General features: G+C 42.9%; 1 protein-coding gene and 1 long non-coding RNA gene across 3 annotated transcripts; one reads left to right on the top strand and one right to left on the bottom strand.

Moving 5' to 3' along the window:
• Positions 1–27: 27 nt before the first annotated feature.
• Positions 28–14589, bottom strand: LOC108398144 (uncharacterized). The gene is made up of 3 exons (XR_001853336.3): positions 14451–14589; positions 13232–13342; positions 28–3407 (listed from the first exon to the last, which is right to left on the bottom strand). It is a non-coding gene; the product is annotated as an uncharacterized lncRNA (long non-coding RNA).
• Positions 14590–14653: 64 nt separating this feature from the next.
• On the top strand, positions 14654–18763 carry MYL6B (myosin light chain 6B). Of its 2 annotated transcripts, none has more exons than XM_017661943.3 (8): positions 14654–14802; positions 16080–16261; positions 16963–16990; positions 17213–17356; positions 17586–17759; positions 18283–18360; positions 18507–18569; positions 18664–18763. In XM_017661943.3, the coding sequence occupies exons 1-7, from the start codon at positions 14754–14756 to the stop codon at positions 18533–18535; spliced, it is 684 nt and encodes a 227-aa protein (XP_017517432.1). In that variant the 5' UTR covers positions 14654–14753; the 3' UTR covers positions 18536–18569; positions 18664–18763. The 2 variants fall into 2 exon arrangements, with proteins under 2 accessions (XP_017517432.1, XP_017517434.1); XM_017661945.3 differs by lacking the exon at positions 14654–14802 and adding an exon at positions 15240–15264.
• Positions 18764–18820: the final 57 nt, after the last annotated feature.

The raw sequence follows: 18820 nt of genomic DNA, 5'->3' as shown, positions 1-18820 counted from the left end.
GGTACCAAGGAGAGGGTCTTAGAGGACTCTGGGTGACAGGGCCAATATTTTATCCAGGTGCCTAGGCTGTAACTCTTTGACTAGAATTGAACCTTAATTTTGTACCAACACTGCTAATCTGCTGTATCTTAACATTAAACGTTAAACCAGATAGGCTCTTTTCCTTAAGATCCTCCCCATCAGATGTTTATTCCAAGTGTTAAAAGCCTTTATTCATCCTCAACAAAATATCTGCAAATTGAATTTAACAATACATTAAAAGGATCACATACCATGACCAAGTAGGATTTATCCCAGGGATGCAAGATACCAACATCCATAAGTCAATATGATAGACTAACAAAATGAAAAAATCCTATAATCATCTTAACAGATGCAGAAAAAACATTTGACAAAATTCAACATCCATTTATGATAAAAACAAAGTGGGTATAGAGGGAATGTACCTCAACATTATAAAGGCTATGTATGACAAGCCCACAACTAACATAATGGTGAAAAGCTGAATGCTTTTACTCAGAACAGAAACAGAACAAGGATGCCCACTCTCACTACTTTCATTCAACATAGCCCTGGAAGTCCTAGCCAGGGTAATCAGACAAGATGAAGGCATCCAAATTGGAAAGGCAGAAGCAAAGCCATGACTATTTGCAGATGACATGGTACTATATATAGAAAACCTAGACACCACCAAATACTCATAAAAATTCAGTAAGGTTACAGGATTGAAAGCCAAGATACAAAAGTGTGTTGCATGTCTTACATAGTAATAATGAGCTATCAGAGAAATTAAGGAACAATCTCATTTACAAGTGCATAAAAAAGAGTAAAATACCAAGAAGTAAACTAACCAAGGTGAAAGACATACACAGTGAAAACTAAGATAGTAATGAAAGAAACTGAAGATATAAGTGCAAAGGTAGTGTTTATGGATTGGGAAAATTAATATTGTTAAAATGACCACACTACCCCAAATGATTTACAGCATCAATGCAATCCCTATCAAAAGTCAATGGCATTTTTTAAAAAAATAGAACAATTCTGAAATTTGTATGGAACCACAAAAGACCCCAATTAGCCAAAGCAGGAGGCATCATGCTCCCTGGTTTCAAAAAAGCTATACTAATCAAAACAGTATGGTACTGGTACAACAGAAAGATGGATGGAACAGAGCCCAGAAACCCACACATACAGGTTTCTCACATCCAAAAGTGGAAAATTCCTATGAAACCTTAAGTAACTCAAAATGATATAAAGCAGAGAATTGCCATTAATTCATATGGATGTGTTTTTTGGCACTCCAGACCCAAAAAATAACCTGTTAGGCTTTTCAGGTACTTTAGGGACACATCTTCCTGATAGATGCACCAACTAAATCAAGATACAGCATAGAGGCTCAGTTCAAATGTCTGGCAGCTTGCTGCTGAGATGCTGAGTAATTCCCAGAGCAGGAGCTGGGTGGGGCTGCTCTTGCTGCTCAGGGGAAAGCTGTCTCTGTAACAGCTCACTGCAAAATGACAAATACTTTTGTTTTTTATCTTTTCTCATAAAAATAAAAATCCTCTTCAGATTTCTTTTGGGTAGAGAAAACAGGTGCAAATGTAGGTCTTTCCTAAAAGCTAAGTAGAATAACTCAAACTTTAAAAAAAATTGGGGATACCTATATATGTTTAATTGTGACAAAGGAGCCAAGAATATACAAGGGGAAAGGACAGTTTCTTCAATAAATGGTGGTGGGAAAACTGGACAGCTACATGCAAAAGAATGAAACTAGACTACTGTCTTACACCATACACAAAAATTAACTCAAAATGGACATGAGACCTGAAGCCATAAAACGAAGAGAACAGGCAGTAGCCCCTTGAGATAGCTCTCGGTGAGGTGTTTTTGAATAACACCAAAGGCAAAAATAAACAGGTGGGATGACATCGAACTCAAAGCTGCTGCTCAGCAAAGGAAACCATTAACACAATGAAAAGGCAACCTACTGGATGGAAGAAAATATTTGCAAACCAGGTATCTGATGGGGGTTAGTATCCAAAATATATAAAGAACTCATACAACTCAATAGCAAAAAGCTAACAATCTGATTAAAAAATGGACAGAAGATCTGAATAGATATTTTTCCAAGGAAGAAGTGGCCAAGAGGTACCTGAAAAGATGCTCCACATCCCTAATCATCAGGGAAATGCAAATGAAAACCACAATGTGTATAATCTCACAACTGTTAGAATAGCTATTATAAAAAAAACAGGAAACGGTGGTGAGGATGTGGAGACAAGAGAGCCCCTGTGCACCACTGGTGGGAATGTAAGTTGGTGCAGCTACTATGGAAAATGGTTGGGAGGTGCCTCAAAAAATTAAAAATAGAACTACCATATGATCCAGCCATTTTACTTCTGGGAATTGATCCAAAGAAAATGAAAACTAACCCAAAAAGGTATCTTCACTCCCATGTTTATTTGTGGTATTATTTGCAATAGTATTATTGTAATAGCATTATTGACAACAGCCAAGATAAGGAAACAATCTAAGTGTCCACTGACGGATAAGAAATTGTGGCATATATATATATATATATATACACACAATGGAATATTAAGCCATAAAGGAGGAAATCCTGCCATTTATAACAACATGGATGGACCTCGAAGGCATTTTGCTAAGTGAAAACAAATCACACAGAGAAAGACAAACACAGTACAATCTCAGTTACACGTGGAATCCAAAACCAAAACCAAGCTCATAAATACAAGGAACAGATTGGTGGTTGTCAGAGGCAGGAGGTGGGGGAGTGGGAAAAATGGGTGAAGGGGGTCAAAAGGTACAAACTTGTCTAGATATAAATAAGTCAGGGGGAGATGAAATATACAGCATGAAGAAGATAGTTAATAATACCATATTGTGTATTTGAAAGTTGCTAAAAGAGTACATCTTAAAAGTTCTCAATCACAAGAAAAAAAATTTAACTGTGTAAGGTGACCAATGCTAACTAGACATATTGTGATCATTTTACAGTGTATACCAGTGTCAATCAAATCATTAATAAGTCATATATCTGAAACTAATTTAATGTCATATATCAATTATACCTTAACTAAAAAAAATTTTAAAGAAAAAAATGTGAGATAACATCCACATATATTTAATTAAAGTGCAAGTTAAAAATTTTTTAAGTCTTTACTCAATTCATGAATCATGTACATTTAATTATGGTCAGAACCTACAGTGGCCGCAGCTACCAAGACCGCTGGTCCTGCTGAGGATGGTAAAGGTAGCTTGTGGAGTAGTGGCTGTTGAGCTTCCCGGGAGACTTATTCCTAGTCACAGTGAAGTCTGCTCCCATCCATAGTCTGCTGACCACTGTGATCTGTCTCATGGGCTTTCCAGGGAAAGGATTCCAAGACCTGGTGAACACAGAAGCTCAGTGCCACAGGGTGTCTCGGTGGCATGCTTAGCTATATCGAAAAAAGCTTCAGGTCCCACCCATTGGGCGACTAACTGAGAAATATTTTAAATCCATTCAGATCGGCTCACCTTGAACTCTGCTCCTTTTGGGACCCTTCCTGGAATGCAAGTTTTAAAAGCTGTGCTCCATCTGTTCTAACTATGCACATGCTAGAGCAGAGTGAGATGGAGGAACAATGAGCTACTGTAAACAGGTTTACTGAATAGGAACTTGGAGATTTCCTAACTGCCTCAGAGGGCTTTAACAGCTTCTCTGGAAAAATAAAACCTTAGGATGCTGTCCGCTGGAGGAGAGGAAGGACTAAACTCAGTTCCACAAGTTGTTGTCGAAATTCACCTTACTGGCAAAAGTTGAGTTTAAACCTTCATGCCATCCACTAACTCAGCTCCTATTTTTTCAGTAACTCCTTTGTACTCGCTGTTGGTTCTTCTGCCATCTCTACTTTCTTCTTACCAATGTAAGAGGATCCCAGGCATTGACCATGACCAAGAGGTCTCAGTTGCCCTCCTCCCCACCCAGAAACTTAAGGGATAAAAATGCCAAAAACACAGGGCAGAGGAGCTTCTATTTCTCAGGTCTCTTGTCTAATTATTTGATTATGGGCATGTGGTCTGAAGTCTGCTGTTCTAGTTGGCTTCAGATAATACAATCAGGTATCCCACAGTGTGGGATTTTAAGAAGCACTCTTGACCTAGTTCATCACTTAATTGCATTTCCAGGAAATTAGAAGACATGGCACAAATCCTTCCACCCCTAGGGTCCCTGCACTTACCTAGCCTTTTCCAGTTCAAGATACAAAAGAGAAGAGGTATTGATCCACATATTAACTACAAGATGAGGCACAATTCAGTGCATCACTGCAGTTATACATATAAAGATTAAACAAATGGTCATTAATCACAGAAATTAAACAAATGTACTGTTATTTCTCCAACAGCTAGTGTTTTTTTTTCCTCCTGTATTTTCAATAGCATATAGAAATGTCACTTATTTTGGATGTTTATGGTTTTTTTATTAAGGTACCATTAATATGCACTCTTATGAAGGTTTTACAAGAAAAATAATGTGGTTATTACATTCACCCTTATTATCAAGTCCCCCCCATGCCCCATTGCAGTCACTGTCCATCAATGTAGTAAGATGTCACAGAGTTCCTATTTGTCTTCTCTAAGCTAAATTCAAACACCAACACATACATGATGCCTGCCGCTTCTAGAAAAGGTAGATACAACTGCATAGGGATACACTGTCACTGCTGTTTGCAAATGCTACCCTCTTGGAATGTGGCATTACCAGCCCAGTGTGCTGTAGTTAAGTGGATGTAGAAACACAGTTGTCTACCCAGCAGCTAGTTGCCCTCTTACCTATATATGGATCCTGGAGCATTCCCGGTGGCAATGTACCAGCCCCAGTGGATTAATCACAATCCACTTTGCTGGATACTCACTTTCCCAGCCTCCCCTGCAGCTCACGGTAGCTCTGTGACCCGGCTCTCGTCAAAGAGATGTAAGAGGAAGTCAGCAGGGAACTGGAGCATCAACAGAAAAAGCCCTAATTTCTCCCTGCCTTTCTGGATCCCAATGGGAAATGGCTGGGGAAGAGGAGGGACCCCTCTGGGGGAGGAGAATCTGTGCCATGTCCTCTAGTTTCCAGGAAATGCAGTGGGAGGATGTGATGAATAGAGCTGCAGCAGCCTTCTCTAAGGCCATGAAGTGACTAACACAAGGAAGAAAAGTAACATGATTACAGGAATACATATTTTACAAATTAGGGTCATACTATAACCTGCTTTTTTCACTTAACACATAATAAGCATTTTTATACTTCATTACATATTCTTTGAAAATGTAATTTATAATGGTGATGTATAATTCCATAGAATGCAGCAAAGTTAACTGATTCTCTGCTGTCAGAAATGAAGATAGTTACCAATGTTTTGTTGTTCACTGTGAGAACATAAAAAAAAACATTTATGTACATCTCAAATGATTTTCTTAGGGAAAGAATTGCTGGGTCAACTTCTGTACTTTAATGACTTTTAATACATTCTTCAAAACTGCATCTAAGGATATTATATGAATTTTCTATACCCCTACCAGCATTACACAAAATGTGTCTTCCTATATTCCCTCCTGGATATTATAATTACAAAAAATCCTTGCCAACTGATAGGCAAAATTTTGTCTACTTTTAAAGATTTTCTTACCTCTTCCTCACTGTCAGATTACCAACTGTCATTTCTGGTGCTGTCAGAAAACCTTCTCTCTAGCAGCTATGCCCTTCACCTGTCAATTTTCTTTCCTAATGTTAGGCTGGAATCCAGAAAAGATTTGTAGAGCATTACACTAGTCAGTACTACAAAAATGTAAAGGTAAGACTGTCCTAAAGAACTAAAATCCAACTGACACCGAAAGCAAAGGCAAAAAAGCAAAAATAAACAAGTGGGATGAAACCAAACTCAAAGCTGCTGCTCAGAAAAGGAAACCATCAACACAATGAAAAGGCAACTGAATGGGAGAAAATATTTGCAAACCAGGTATCTGATAAAGGGTTAATACCCAAAATTTATAAAGAACTCATACAACTCAATAGCAAAAAACAAACAATCTGATTAAAAAAATGGACAGAAAATCTAAATAGACATTTTTCAAGGAAGACAATAGGTGGCCAGGAGGTACCTGAAAAGATGCTACACATCCCTAATCATCAGGAAATGCAAATGAAAACCACAATGAGTATCATCTCACACCTATTAGAATCACTATTATCAAAAAGACAGGAAATAACAAGTATTGGTGAGGATGTGGAGAATAGGGAGGCCTGTGCACTGTTGGTGGGAATGTAAGTTTGTGCAGTTACTATGGAAAACTGGGAGGTACCTTAAAAAATTAAAAATAGAGCTACCATATGATCCAGCAACTCTACTTCTGGGTATTTATCTGAAGAAACTGGAAATTGATAAGGAAATTGTGGTACACACACATACACACACAATTATTATTCAGCCATAAAAAAGAAGGAAATCTAACCATTTGCGACAACATGGATGGATGGACTTCCAGGGCACTATACTAAATGAAATAAGCCAGAGAACACAAACACTGCATGACCTCATCATATATGGAATTTAAAGCCAAAACAAAAAGAGCTCACATATACAGAGAACAGGATGGTGGCTGCCAGAGGCAGGGCATGGGGTTGGGAGAAATGAGTGAAGGGGGTCAAAAGGTAAACGTTCAGTTCTAAAGTAAGTAAATCCTGGGGATATAATGTACAGCATGATGACTACAGTTAATTATACTGTATTGCATAATTGAAAGTTAAGAGAGTAGATCTTAAAAATTCTTGTCACAAGACAAAAAAACTTTTTTCTAACTGGTGATGGATGTTAATCAGACTTAACTGTGGTGATCATTTCACAATATATACAAATATCAAATAATTATGCCACACACCTGCAACTAATATAATGTTACATGTCAATTATACCTCAAAAAAATAGAAATAAAAAGAAAACTAAAAACCTAGAAGTAGGGTGAGCAGACAAGTCAGTATAACACACAATCAAACAATACAGGTGCAAAGAAAAGGGGTGCTAAGAGAGCAGCTGAAGGGCATTGATACAATCTCCTCTGCTCCACTCCCTTTTAAACCTTTCCACTGATGGAATCTTGTCAAAATTCAGCTTATTGGCAAAACCTGAATATTTTAGGCTCTCTGCAAACCTAGTTCAACATAATATCTACATGATACCTCCCAGTGAATCCACCCCTTGTAATTGTTCTTTTTTTTTTAATGCCCCTTTTTCCCCTTATCCCTCCCTTCCCACCCATCCTCCCCAGTCCCTTTCCCTTTGGTACCTGTTAGTCCATTCTTGGGTTCTGTGATTCTGCTGCTGTTTTGTTCCTTCAGTTTTTGCTTTGTTCTTATACTCCACAGATGAGTGAAATAATTTGGTACTTGTCTTTCTCTGCCTGGCTTCTTTCACTGAGAATACCCTCTAGCTCCATCCATGTTGTTACAAATAGTAGGATTTGTTTTCTTCTTATGGCTGAATAATATTCCATTGTGTATATGTACCACATCTTTATCCATTCATATACTGATGGACACTTAGGTTGCTTCCATGTCTTGGCTATTGTAAATGGTGCTGCAATAAACATAGGGGTGCATCTGTCTTTTTCAAACTGGGCTGCTGCATTCTTAGGGTAAATTCCTAGAAGTTGAATTCCTGGGTCAAATGGTATTTCTACTTTAAACTTTTTGGGGAACCTCCGTACTGCTTTCCACAATAGTTGAACTAATTTACATTCCCACCAGCAGTGTAGGGGGGTTCCCCTTTCTCCACAACCTCGCCAACATTTGTTATTGTTTGTCTTTTGGATGTTGGCCTTCCTAACTGGTGTGAGGTGGTATCTCAATTGTGGTTTTAATTTGCATTTCTCTGATGATTAGCGATGTGGAGCATCTTTTCATGTGCCTATTGGCCATATGAATTTCTTCTTTGGAGAAGTGTCTGTTCAGCTCCTCTGCCCATTTTTTAAATGGATTATTTGCTTTTTGTTTGTTGAGGTGCGTGAGTTCTTTATATATTTTGGATGTCAACCCCTTATTGGATATGTCATTTATGAATATATTCTCCCATACTGTAGGATGTCTTGTTGTTCCACTGATGGTGTCCTACTCTTTGTAATTCTTTACTCATAAACCTCACTTTGGCCTCCCCTGGAACTTGGCTCACCCCTCAAGGAACCTCATTCAGCTGGAACACCAAGGGAGATTCTTCCTTCTCCTGAACTGAGAGATGGGGTCCACATTCTCTTCTTGCCCCAGTGCTGCTTTCCTATCGTTATTCTCAGAGCAGTACAAATCTCAGCTCCTTTGGAGATAATTCCAGCATGTTATACCCTCTACTTTCTCTCACCTCTGTCATTCATTCATTGAATACATGGGTATAGCCATCATTCTGAATACTGCTGTCATCCTGGCATCTTCAGTGTACATTGTAGGCCACTCAATGCCTAGCCTCATGGGTTCTCACGGTCGGAGACACTGCTGATTTTCTTCCCGGTGTCCTTTCCACTCCTCCCCACTGAGCCTGACTCCAATCCAACTATAATGGCAAGGACACACCCTGAGGGGCCTAAGCATATCAGAGTGACACCATTCCCCTTGCCAGAGGGGTGGGCCTGACCCATGTCTAAGCCAGTGAGGACATATTTCCCTGGTCATGGTGATTAGTTCAAGGGTGGATGGGCATTTTTTTAAGTTGGTCTAGTCAGAGTGAAGTCGAGGAATTGATTCCAATGTTAAAGAGAAGCTTGCTCTCTTTCTTTTAGTATAAGGATATGATAGCTGTGCAGCTAAGCCATAATAGGCTCCAGGAGGGGACCCATGGAAGAAGCTAACACATGGAGGGCAGAGACAAGACAATTAAGAGACTGGATCCCTTTGTTATGTCATGAACTTCTGAATCAAAATGAACCTAAAACCCACCCCATCTCTTGACTTTCCAATTACATAAGCCAATAAATCTTCTTTAGCCAGATTTTTGCTACTTGCAACTGCAAGAACCCTAATGGCTACTCTCCTCACATGCAGTAACTGTTACCTCACTACCTTTGCAACCATTCCCCCCATGGCCACTCATTCCAGTTTGCCATCCTCTATATCCTTTGAAATTTTAATCTCAAACACACTCTTTTCTCCAACTACAGCTCTGAGATCTCCAACTCTCATATCTTCAACCTCATTGACGCTCCAGGCCCTGTGACTTTCCATAGCCTCTCAATCAACAGGCCACTTGCATACTCACTCTTCTATTTGGCCTGGATCACAAACCCTGTATTACTGAAACTTGCAACTCTCTTGCCTCTGTGTTCATCTATCATCCCTACTACACAGAACTCTAACCCATTACCAGTGCAGCTGCCTCTTTTCTCTAGCTCAACAGTCCATGTAGCTGAGTACTGCTTGGAAGAAGGAAATCTGTCTCATATACTGGGACCATTACAGATTCATGATCTCCCATTGCAACCACCCTCTGTGCTGTTCAGTAAGTTCATGTGCAAAGCACAAAGTAGGCACTCAGCAAATGTTGTGTGAATATTTGTGAATGGATCCCCAGTAAGATGTCCCCATCTTTCCAGTAGCTCTTTCAAACCTTCAGTGCTTTCTCAAGCCATTTCCTCCTACTTCCTCTATTAGCAAATCAATTACCTCACCTTCTACTTCAGGGTAACAATAAGAGTTTAAGGACTCAATGATATGGGTGAATGTAGCAACCACATTGTTATTCTTGTGAAACCTTCATAGGAATGTATATCAATGATACCTTAATAAAAAAAAAAGAAGAGTTTAGTATATGGGAACTCTCTCAGTCTCAAGTTCCCCAAGCTATCTATTGACTTACTAGTATCAGTGTCCATCTTGAGTCTTCCCTTTCACCCAGATGGGCATTCATTCTACAGATGTTTGAATGTCCAGTACATGCTATGCATGGTGCTCTGTTTAGTAGAATGTTCAAGAGAAGATTGCTCTCTTCCTCTTGTGCTATAAGGATATATAACTAGAAATAGTGTGTATTGGTCAGGAGAGAAGGAAGAGACATAAAAGAGGCAAAACCTGAGCCAAGAGGACACAGGACACCTTTGAAGATCTGAAAGCTAGTAGATGTGGCTGGTACAGATATGGAATCTTTGAAACTGTGCTGGTTTTTGTAGCCTAATGTAAGGATTTAGTCTTTATCAAAACACATGGAAGTATTTTAAGTAGGGAGATAACAGGATCAAATGCACATTTTGAAAAGATTACTCCTTTTATCCAAGCTGTGCTTACCTATGTTAGTTTACTCTCTGTGCTTTCCAGTAAGCTAAAAATATTTCAAATAGATTCCTAGGGCCTAACACAGACCTAGAGTCAGAATCTCTGGGGGCAGAGTCTGGAAGTTTGCCTGCTTACACAGTTTCCTGGAGATTCTGAAGAGCAGCTAAATCTGAGGACTTCATTGTAGAACATTATAAAAATTAAACTAATATTGGTTACCATAACATTTTTCTGCTTACATCTTGCATCTAGTATGGACCTATAAAAATAGGACCTGGAAAGCACTTTGTAAACTACCTGTACAATAAAACATCCTCATTATCCTTTCTTCTTTCTATTATGGGTTACCACAAGTACCACTTTTTGGTCAAATGCCAGAGGACTGAAGGCATTTTTCACAAGAATATCTTTCCTATTTACTTAGGAAACAGTGTTCTCTCTACCTAAGCTATTACCCAGTTTAACACATTAGCTAGTGTTTAAAAAGCTGGTTTAAAAAAAAAAAAAAGAGCCAGTTAAGCTGTATAAGGTGAAGCCACAATTATTCAAGTTACTGATTTATAGTGCCATGGAATTCCTAAAATTGCTCTTAGGTTTATAATGTATATTTCCTTTTTTCTTTTAAAGATGTGCCCCTCCTAATTATTATTATTTATTTTGTTTTTTTTATTATGGTATCATTAATATACAATCATATGAGCAACATTGTGGTTACTAGATTCCCCCCATTATCAAGTCCTCACCACATACCCCATTACAGTTACTGTCCATCAGCATAGTAAGATGCTATAGAGTCACTACTTGTCTTCTCTGTGCTATCCTGCCTTCCCCGTGCACCCCCCTACATTATATGTACTAATTGCAATGCCCCTTATTCCCCTTATCCCTCCATTCCCACCCTTCCTCCCCAATCCCTTTCCCTTTGGTAACTGTTAGTCCATTCTTGGGTTCTGTGAGTCTGATGCTATTTTGCTCCTTCAGTTTTTGCTTTGTTCTTATACTCCACATATGCATGAAGTCAATTGGTACCTGTCTTTCTCCACATGGCTTATTTCACTGAGCGCAATACCCTCTAGTTCCATCCATGCTGTTGCAAATGCTAGGATTTGTTTTCTTCTTTTGGATGAATAATATTCCATTGTGTACATGTACCACATCTTTATCCATTCATCTGTTGATGGACACTTAGGTTGCTTCCATGTCTTGGCTATTGTAAACAATGCTGCGATAAACATAGGGGTGCATATGTCTTTTTCAAACCGGGCTCCTGCATTCTTAGGGTAAATTCCTAGGAGTGGAATTCCTGGGTCAAATGGTATTTCTACTTTGAGTTTTTTGAGGAACCTCCATACTGCTTTCCACAATGGTTGAACTAGTTTACATTCCCACCAGCAGTGTAGGAGGGTTCCCCTTTCTCCATGGCCTCGCCAACATTTGTTGCTGTTTGTCTTTTGGATGGTGGCAATCCTTACTGGTGTGAGGTGATACCTCATTGTGGTTTTAATTTGCATTTCCCTGATGATTAGTGATGTGAAGCATCTTTTCATGTGTCTGTTGGCCATCTGAATTTCTTTGGAGAACTGTCTCTTCATAACCTCTGCCCATTTGTTAATCGGGTTATTTGCTTTTTCAGTGTTGAGGTGTGTAAGTTCTTGATATATTTTGGGTGTTAACCCCTTGTCGGATATGTCATTTACAAATATATTCTCCCATACTGTAGGATGCCTTTTTGTTTTGTTGATGATGTCCTTTGTCATACAAAAACTTTTTAGTTTGATGTAGTCCCATGAGATCATTTTTGCTTTTGTTTCCCTTGCTCAAGGAGATGGGTTTAGGAAGAAGTTGCTCATGCTTATATTCAGGAGATGTTTGCCATGTTGTCTTCTAAGAGTTTTATGGTTTCATGACTTACATTCAAGTCTTTAATCCATTTCGAGTTTACTTTTGTGTATGGGGTTAGACAATAATCCAGTTTCATTATCTTGCATGTAGCTGTCCAGTTTTGTGAACATCTACTGTTGAAGAGGCTGTCATTTCCCCATTGTATGTCCATGGCTCCTTTATCGTATATTTATAGGATGGTGTTTGTTCACCTGATTTTGTCCTTTGCTGAACAGAAGCTTTTGAGTTTGATACAGTCCAACTTTTTCATTTTTGCTTTTGTTTCTGTTGCCCGGGGAGATATGTTCATGAAAAAGTCGCTCATGCTTATATTCAAGAGATTTTTGCCTATGTTTTCTTCTAAAAGTTTTATGGTTTCATGATTTACATTCAAATATTTGATCCATTTTGAGTTTACTTTTGTGTATGGAGTTAGACAGTAATCCAGTTACATTCTTTAACATATAGCTGTCCAGTTTTGCCAACACCAGCTGTTGAAGAGGCTGTCATTTCCCCATTGTATATTCATGGCTCCTTTATCATATATTGATTGGCTGTATATGCTTGGGTTAATATCTGGACTCTCTATTCTGTTCCATTGGTCTATGGGTCTGTTCTTGTGCCAGTACCAAATTGTCTTGATTACTGTAGCTTTGTAGTAGAGCTTGAAGTCGGGGAGTGTAATCCCCTCAGTTTTATTCTTCCTTCTCAGGATTGCTTTGGCTATTCGGGGTCTTTTGTGGTTCCATATGAATTTAAGAACTATTTTTTCCAGTTCATTGAAGAATGTGGTCAGTATTGACAGGGATTGCACTGACTTCCTAATTATTTTATGTTGAACCTATTATTAGAAAAAATATACAATTCCTAAGAACATAGAAGTCACATGCTACATGGGGAAGGAAGAGAAATAGGCATGTGTCACAGAAAATGCACATGCATGATGAATAATCACCCATGCTGTTAAGACCATGTTCAGTACAGTTTGTATTATTTAGGACTGAAAAGACAGGGACAGTATGGAAAATGAAGGGCATTCTGCCCACTTGTGCTTACCGAGGGTCTTCATCTTTCCTCTTTGCCCTACTTCTCTAGAAAGCAGACAAAAATACTAGAAAGTCAGATGATGCCGTAATTGCTTCTGCTTGATAAAGTGCCAGAAGAGGGCTACAAACAGAGGAAAGGAAGAGAAAAAAATCAGAGAAGTTACTTTTCAAAATCAACTTCTGTGTATGTGATGAAAAAGACAAAAAGGCATCTGTGATGTGACCCCTCCCCAGTCTTGTAACCAAACCCTTATGATAAATGTTTTCCTCCTTGTGTCCATCTCTGCATGCCTAGTGACCTTTTACGGGTGGAAAATGGGGAAATGCAGGCTACCTCATATGTTGGGAAGATTAAAGGAAATCTGTTTTGACAAACACTTATATACTGCTTGCTCTGTGCCTAAATAGAATAACCTATCTAATCTTCCCTACACCCCTGTGAGGAAGGTATTGTTATCCTTAATTTACAGATGGGGGGACCAAGGTACAGAAAGGTTACCAACAAATACCCGGCATTCAAATCCAAGCTGGCTGGTCTGAGATCACACACTTGAGCACCCCTTTGCTGCCTCCCTGAAATACTTAGCCACTCATGCAGATCTTGCTCTGCGGAGGCCACCAGGAATAGTTGCTAACATCCTTCTCATTGTTGTTATTTCTGTTACCCAAGACATTTCTACTGTTTCAAGATTTCTGCAACCAGCAAACGTCACTTACTGCCCATAAAGTTCACTATGCCTCACCCTCCTGAAGGGCAGGGGTTTTCTCTAATTGTCTGTCTGCCAGGGCTCCTAGGGCTCAGAGTCCTAGCCTCCTGCAAAACGGGTCGCCGCGGGGTATTTACTGCGGGCAGCGAAGGCGGGTGGTTCCCTCCCAGCACAGAGACCTTTAGCAGACACCTGGGATAATGAAATGCCCAGTGTTGGTCAGAGGTGTCTCAGACTGAAGGGCTGCAGGGGCCCAGCCTCCAGCCCAGGGCTTGGTGCATTTGCGCCCCGGCTGCATGGTGAAGACGTCAATTTGGAGAGGCTGACGCAGGTGACCGGATTTAATTTCAATTCCTTGTACTTCAGATTTCCTCAACATTAGCTAATTCTTCCACATTTATTTCAACTACCAGCTCATGAAAAACAAAATTTAAAAAACTTTCCAAGTAACACAGCAACTCAATGGCCTGTTCTCCCTACCAACCCGCAGAGAAAGCTGGAGGGGCAGCAGGTGCCTCTTACTGTCAGACTCCCACCGGGGCCTGGGCGGCGGCCCTCTCCTGCCTCGGGCTTTACTTCCTGACGGATACAGGAAAGTATCCCAGGCCACGCTAAACGGGGATCCCGAGGCTAAGAAAGCGGGCGCCCGGAAAAACCGCGCAGTCTCAGGCCGGGGCGGCAGAGCCGTTGTTCACTACCCCTCAAGCTGCAGCACAAAGGCGCCAACGGAGCTTGAGTCACTAACGTCCTGCGCCCGCCGGGTGGGCGTTTCCCGTGAGTCTGCGAGCGCGCGGACTGCGACTCCCGGCATGCCCCGAGGCGGGGATGCAGGCCGATTGCCCCGCGCCTGCGCCCCTCGCATGGACGCCGCGGGGTGAGTGTGCGGGCGCCGCAAAAGGGTTCATGTAGGAAAGGCAGAGGTGTGCGTGTGCATGCGGGCGCGGCAGGCCTCCTACCAGGAGGAAAGAGTCTGATTTCCTAATATGGGACAATTTGCAGTGATATTCAGACTTGTTTTGTTGAGTGAGAGACCCAGCGTCTAAGTGGAATCACTCTCTTTTTCAGAATGTTTCTTAAATACTCTCCCTCTTCCCCCACAGAAGTAGCCAGCAACCCATCCCCCTCTCCTCTACCCCACCGGCAACTCCGACCCTCCCTGGCGTCCCAATAGGCTTGAGTCCTGGCTTTTATTATCTGGCTGGCTAGGGTAGAGCACTCTGGAGCTCGTAGGACCGCCCACACCCTTTTGGATTCTATTTTGGAATTTAAGTCCGTAGCTTCTCAGGGCCTGCCCTTCTCTCAAGACGCCATCAAGGTGTACCTGCAGCTTTAGCAGGTACCCTACCTTTGTTTGACTTGAATGACCATGGGCTTGTGGAAAACGGTTTCTTCCTTGGGAGTATGGGTGGTAACTGTTAAACATGATCCTTGCCTCTACCCCCACGCCTAAAACACCTGGCACAAGAGACAGTGGAGGGGGCATCACACTCCTTTTTCTATTACTATTCTTTCTGTATATTGTGCACCGTTCCAGTTCTGGGCTGAGAAGAGGACAGCCACTATAACTAGTGGCGATCATTAGGCTGTGGGGTCAGCCACCACCCTCCTTGTCCATGGTCAGGGGGAGTGGAAGGGCTGCTTGTTTTTTTTTAAATCACCTTTCCCTGCTCCTAGACCTCACTCTAACGATCCCAGTTCACAAGGCCCCTCCCTGCCTCAGCCTTCAAGAGTTTAAACCTGCTAGAAAAAAGGGCTACCCTGAGTCTGGGGGTTGAGGGCCTGCAATGCCTGGATCCCCTTCTTTGCCTCACCCCTATTTCAGTGTCTGTCATTGGCAAGCATCCTATCCTCACACGGAAGGTTTACTCCCCCATTCCAGGCAGTCTCTGGCTTCCTCTCCCACCCCTAAAAGGGCCATTGTTCCAGTCACTTTTTGGGGCAGGCTGAACAGAAGGGAGAAGACCTTGGGGCAGGAGTCCTGCACCATTGGAGGCCAGGGGAGTGAGGGCAGGCCAGCGTATCTCTCCTATCTCACACTCCCCACTGCCATCTGGCTTCTTGCCCCTGCCCCCACCCCTTGACATCCCAGACTCCCTGGCTATTTAAACAGAGATGGGTGTCCTCATCGGCACACTGTCCTCTGACCATCAGACATCATGCCTCCCAAGAAGGATGTTCCCGTGAAGAAACCAGCCGGGGCCTCTATCTCCAAACCTGCTGCCAAGCCAGCAGCAGGGGTCCCTCCAGCCAAGACCAAGGCTGAGCCAGCACCAGCTGTCCCTCCAGCTCATGAGAAAACCCAGGAGCCCCCCATTGATCTCTCTAAAGTCGTGGTGAGTGAGGAAAGAATTTGAAAGGTTGGGATACAGCTTAGGGGATCAGGGGGTATCTAGAAGGTAGGGAATCAGTGAGCACTGGAATGATATTGGGGGTTCCTCTTAGTTCCCCATTTGGAAGCACCCAGGCTTATGACTTTGCTATTGTCTTTGTTGTTCTCTCCCTCTAACCTATAACACATGTGTATGCATACACATATACACACAACTTCACTGACCTTCCTGCTGGAGGCAAGGAACTATGAGATGGGGAACATTTGGGTTCTGAAGACAGTTTCAAGGTAGAAGGAGGGAGCTGCTGCCTGTGGTTGACTGTTTAACTCTAAAGGCCACAGCTCTGCACCCCAGGAGGGAAGGCTGAAGAGGACAGACTTGTTAGACAATCACAGCTGGGGGCCAGGGGTAAATTTAGCCTTTGTTCAGCCCCCAGTTATGTGAGGGATGCAGGGCTCAGGCACTGGAGGGAGGGAAACAGGTGGCGTGGGATTAACCCTGTTCCCAGGAAACCCTCCCCCTAAAATTTCTCCTCTTGGGATTCTCCCAAGGTCCAGGGCTGGGAATGGGACTGAGGTGGCTGGGCTCCCAGCCTGGTTCTTTTGGACCCCTTCCTGGAAGTGTCTCTCAGTTGGTTGGGAGGAGTGCTGCAGAGGGATTGAGTGAGCCCTGTCACGCTTCTCACCTGCTCTTTTCTTCCACAGATCGAGTTTAATAAGGACCAGCTGGAGGGTGAGGAGAAGCTGGTCCCCTAAGCTCTACTGTCCAGTCTCAAGACCCTGGTTGGATCCTCTTTCTGTTCCCCTAACTCCAGTCCCAAACTTGAAACCACCCACACTAGTCCTCTCTGTGTCGCCTGTGTTGCCCAGCCTTAGCACACAGTTTCTGAACTTCCTTTCTGTCTGAAGGTGATGGGAACCCCTGATCAATACTGACCTCTCCTTTATATTTCAGAGTTCAAGGAGGCCTTTGAGCTGTTTGACCGAGTGGGGGATGGCAAGATCCTGTACGGCCAGTGTGGGGACGTGATGAGGGCTTTGGGCCAGAATCCCACCAACGCCGAGGTGCTCAGGGTCCTGGGGAACCCCAAGAGTGATGGTGAGGGTTCCCTGGTAACAAGTTGGGTTCTCAGTTTGGTGGTGAAACCAAGAAATGTTGGTAAGGTGACAAAGGATGCTGTGGTAGATCTCAGGATTCCAAAAGCTGTCAAATACAGGTTAGAAAAACATCCTGAATGTTGACTAGGATGAAAGCCTTCTTGGTAGGGATGGGCGCTAGATCCTAGGTGACACCGCAGTGACCTCTCCGTCACCTCTCTAACCTACAGAGCTGAAATCTCGGCGTGTGGACTTCAAGACTTTCCTGCCCATGCTCCAGGCTGTGGCCAAAAACCGGGACCAAGGCACATACCAGGACTACCTGGAGGGGCTTCGGGTGTTTGACAAAGAGGGGAACGGCACAGTCATGGGGGCAGAGCTCAGACATGTCCTCACCACCCTGGGTGAGGCAGGGACCAGAACTCCCAAAGGGGGGAGAGGAGGGAGTGGAGCAAGAAGGTTAGCCAAGTGAGCAGCGCCAGGGAGGGATTACTGTCCTGTAGGTGTTGGGCAGGAGACTGTGAAGGTCAGAGCCTTGGGGGCAGAATCTGAAGTTTCCTCTTGCAGAGGCTAAGTCGTGAGGGGGCACAAATGCCTCCCAAAGGGCAGAGAAAAGGGGATGAGGTGGGAAACCTGAGTCTGTTGTGGAAGAGATGCTAGTGCTCTGTGATGTGGTACATCTCTTAACCCTCCGGAATTCAGTTTAATTGTCCGTCAAAACTTTCACTAAGTGCTAATGCAGGTGAAATGGAAAGCAAGATGCAGGAACACATTCAAGGCATTTCCATTACAAGGAGAGGATTTCTTTGGGATTCTGTTGCTATAGGAGAGACTCCAGGGTGAGAAAAGAGGAGATACCAGCCAAAGAGCATAGCCAAACTGGTGAGGGAGGGAAAGCAGGGGTTAAGATGCCTGTCTGGGGCCCAGGAGAGAAGATGACTGAAGAAGAGGTGGAGACAGTTCTGGCAGGACATGAGGACCTCAACGGCTGCATCAACTATGAAGGTAAGCGGCCAGAAGAGCAGAAGGGATAGGTAAGGAAGCGAGGCGAGAGGCCCCTTAGGTGGGTGGGGCATCCCGGGTCTGGACTACCCAAAGTCATGGATTACCCAAAGGCCTGCCGAAGCCCCTCGTGCCTCCTCTCTCTGCAGCCTTCCTCAAGCACATTCTGAGCGTCTGAGCTCTACGGAGAAGGTCCCCCACCGCCATGAGAGGCAAGTCTCCTTCCGTTCCTCAGCCAGGGCAGAAATCCGGGAAAGGCATTTTCTGTCGCGCTGCGAGCGCGGCAACTTTCATCTTTCTCCGCAGATGCAGCGGGGTCACACCCTGGTCGCCGCGCGGGCGGAAACACGTTCCTGCCACTAAGAGGCCACCTATTGTTTAAAAATAAAGAGACGGTTCCTCCCTGGCCTCCGACTGTTGCTTTCTTGAGTGGAGGGGAAGGGAGGAGGAGTGAGACTCTCCA

Source organism: Manis javanica, chromosome 11 (genome assembly GCF_040802235.1).
Source record: "Manis javanica isolate MJ-LG chromosome 11, MJ_LKY, whole genome shotgun sequence".
Classification (NCBI taxonomy): Eukaryota; Metazoa; Chordata; class Mammalia; order Pholidota; family Manidae; genus Manis; species Manis javanica.
This window is presented reverse-complemented; position numbering and strand designations above follow the sequence as displayed.

Bases quoted from the DNA above. Each gene is read 5' to 3' on its own strand.
- MYL6B (XM_017661943.3), top strand. From the start codon at position 14,754: ATGCAGGCCGATTGCCCCGCGCCTGCGCCCCTCGCATGGACGCCGCGG. The intron at 16,262-16,962 runs GTGAGTGAGGAA...TTTCTTCCACAG, and splicing joins TTGATCTCTCTAAAGTCGTG to ATCGAGTTTAATAAGGACCA. The intron at 17,760-18,282 runs GTGAGGCAGGGA...TCTGGGGCCCAG, and splicing joins ACATGTCCTCACCACCCTGG to GAGAGAAGATGACTGAAGAA.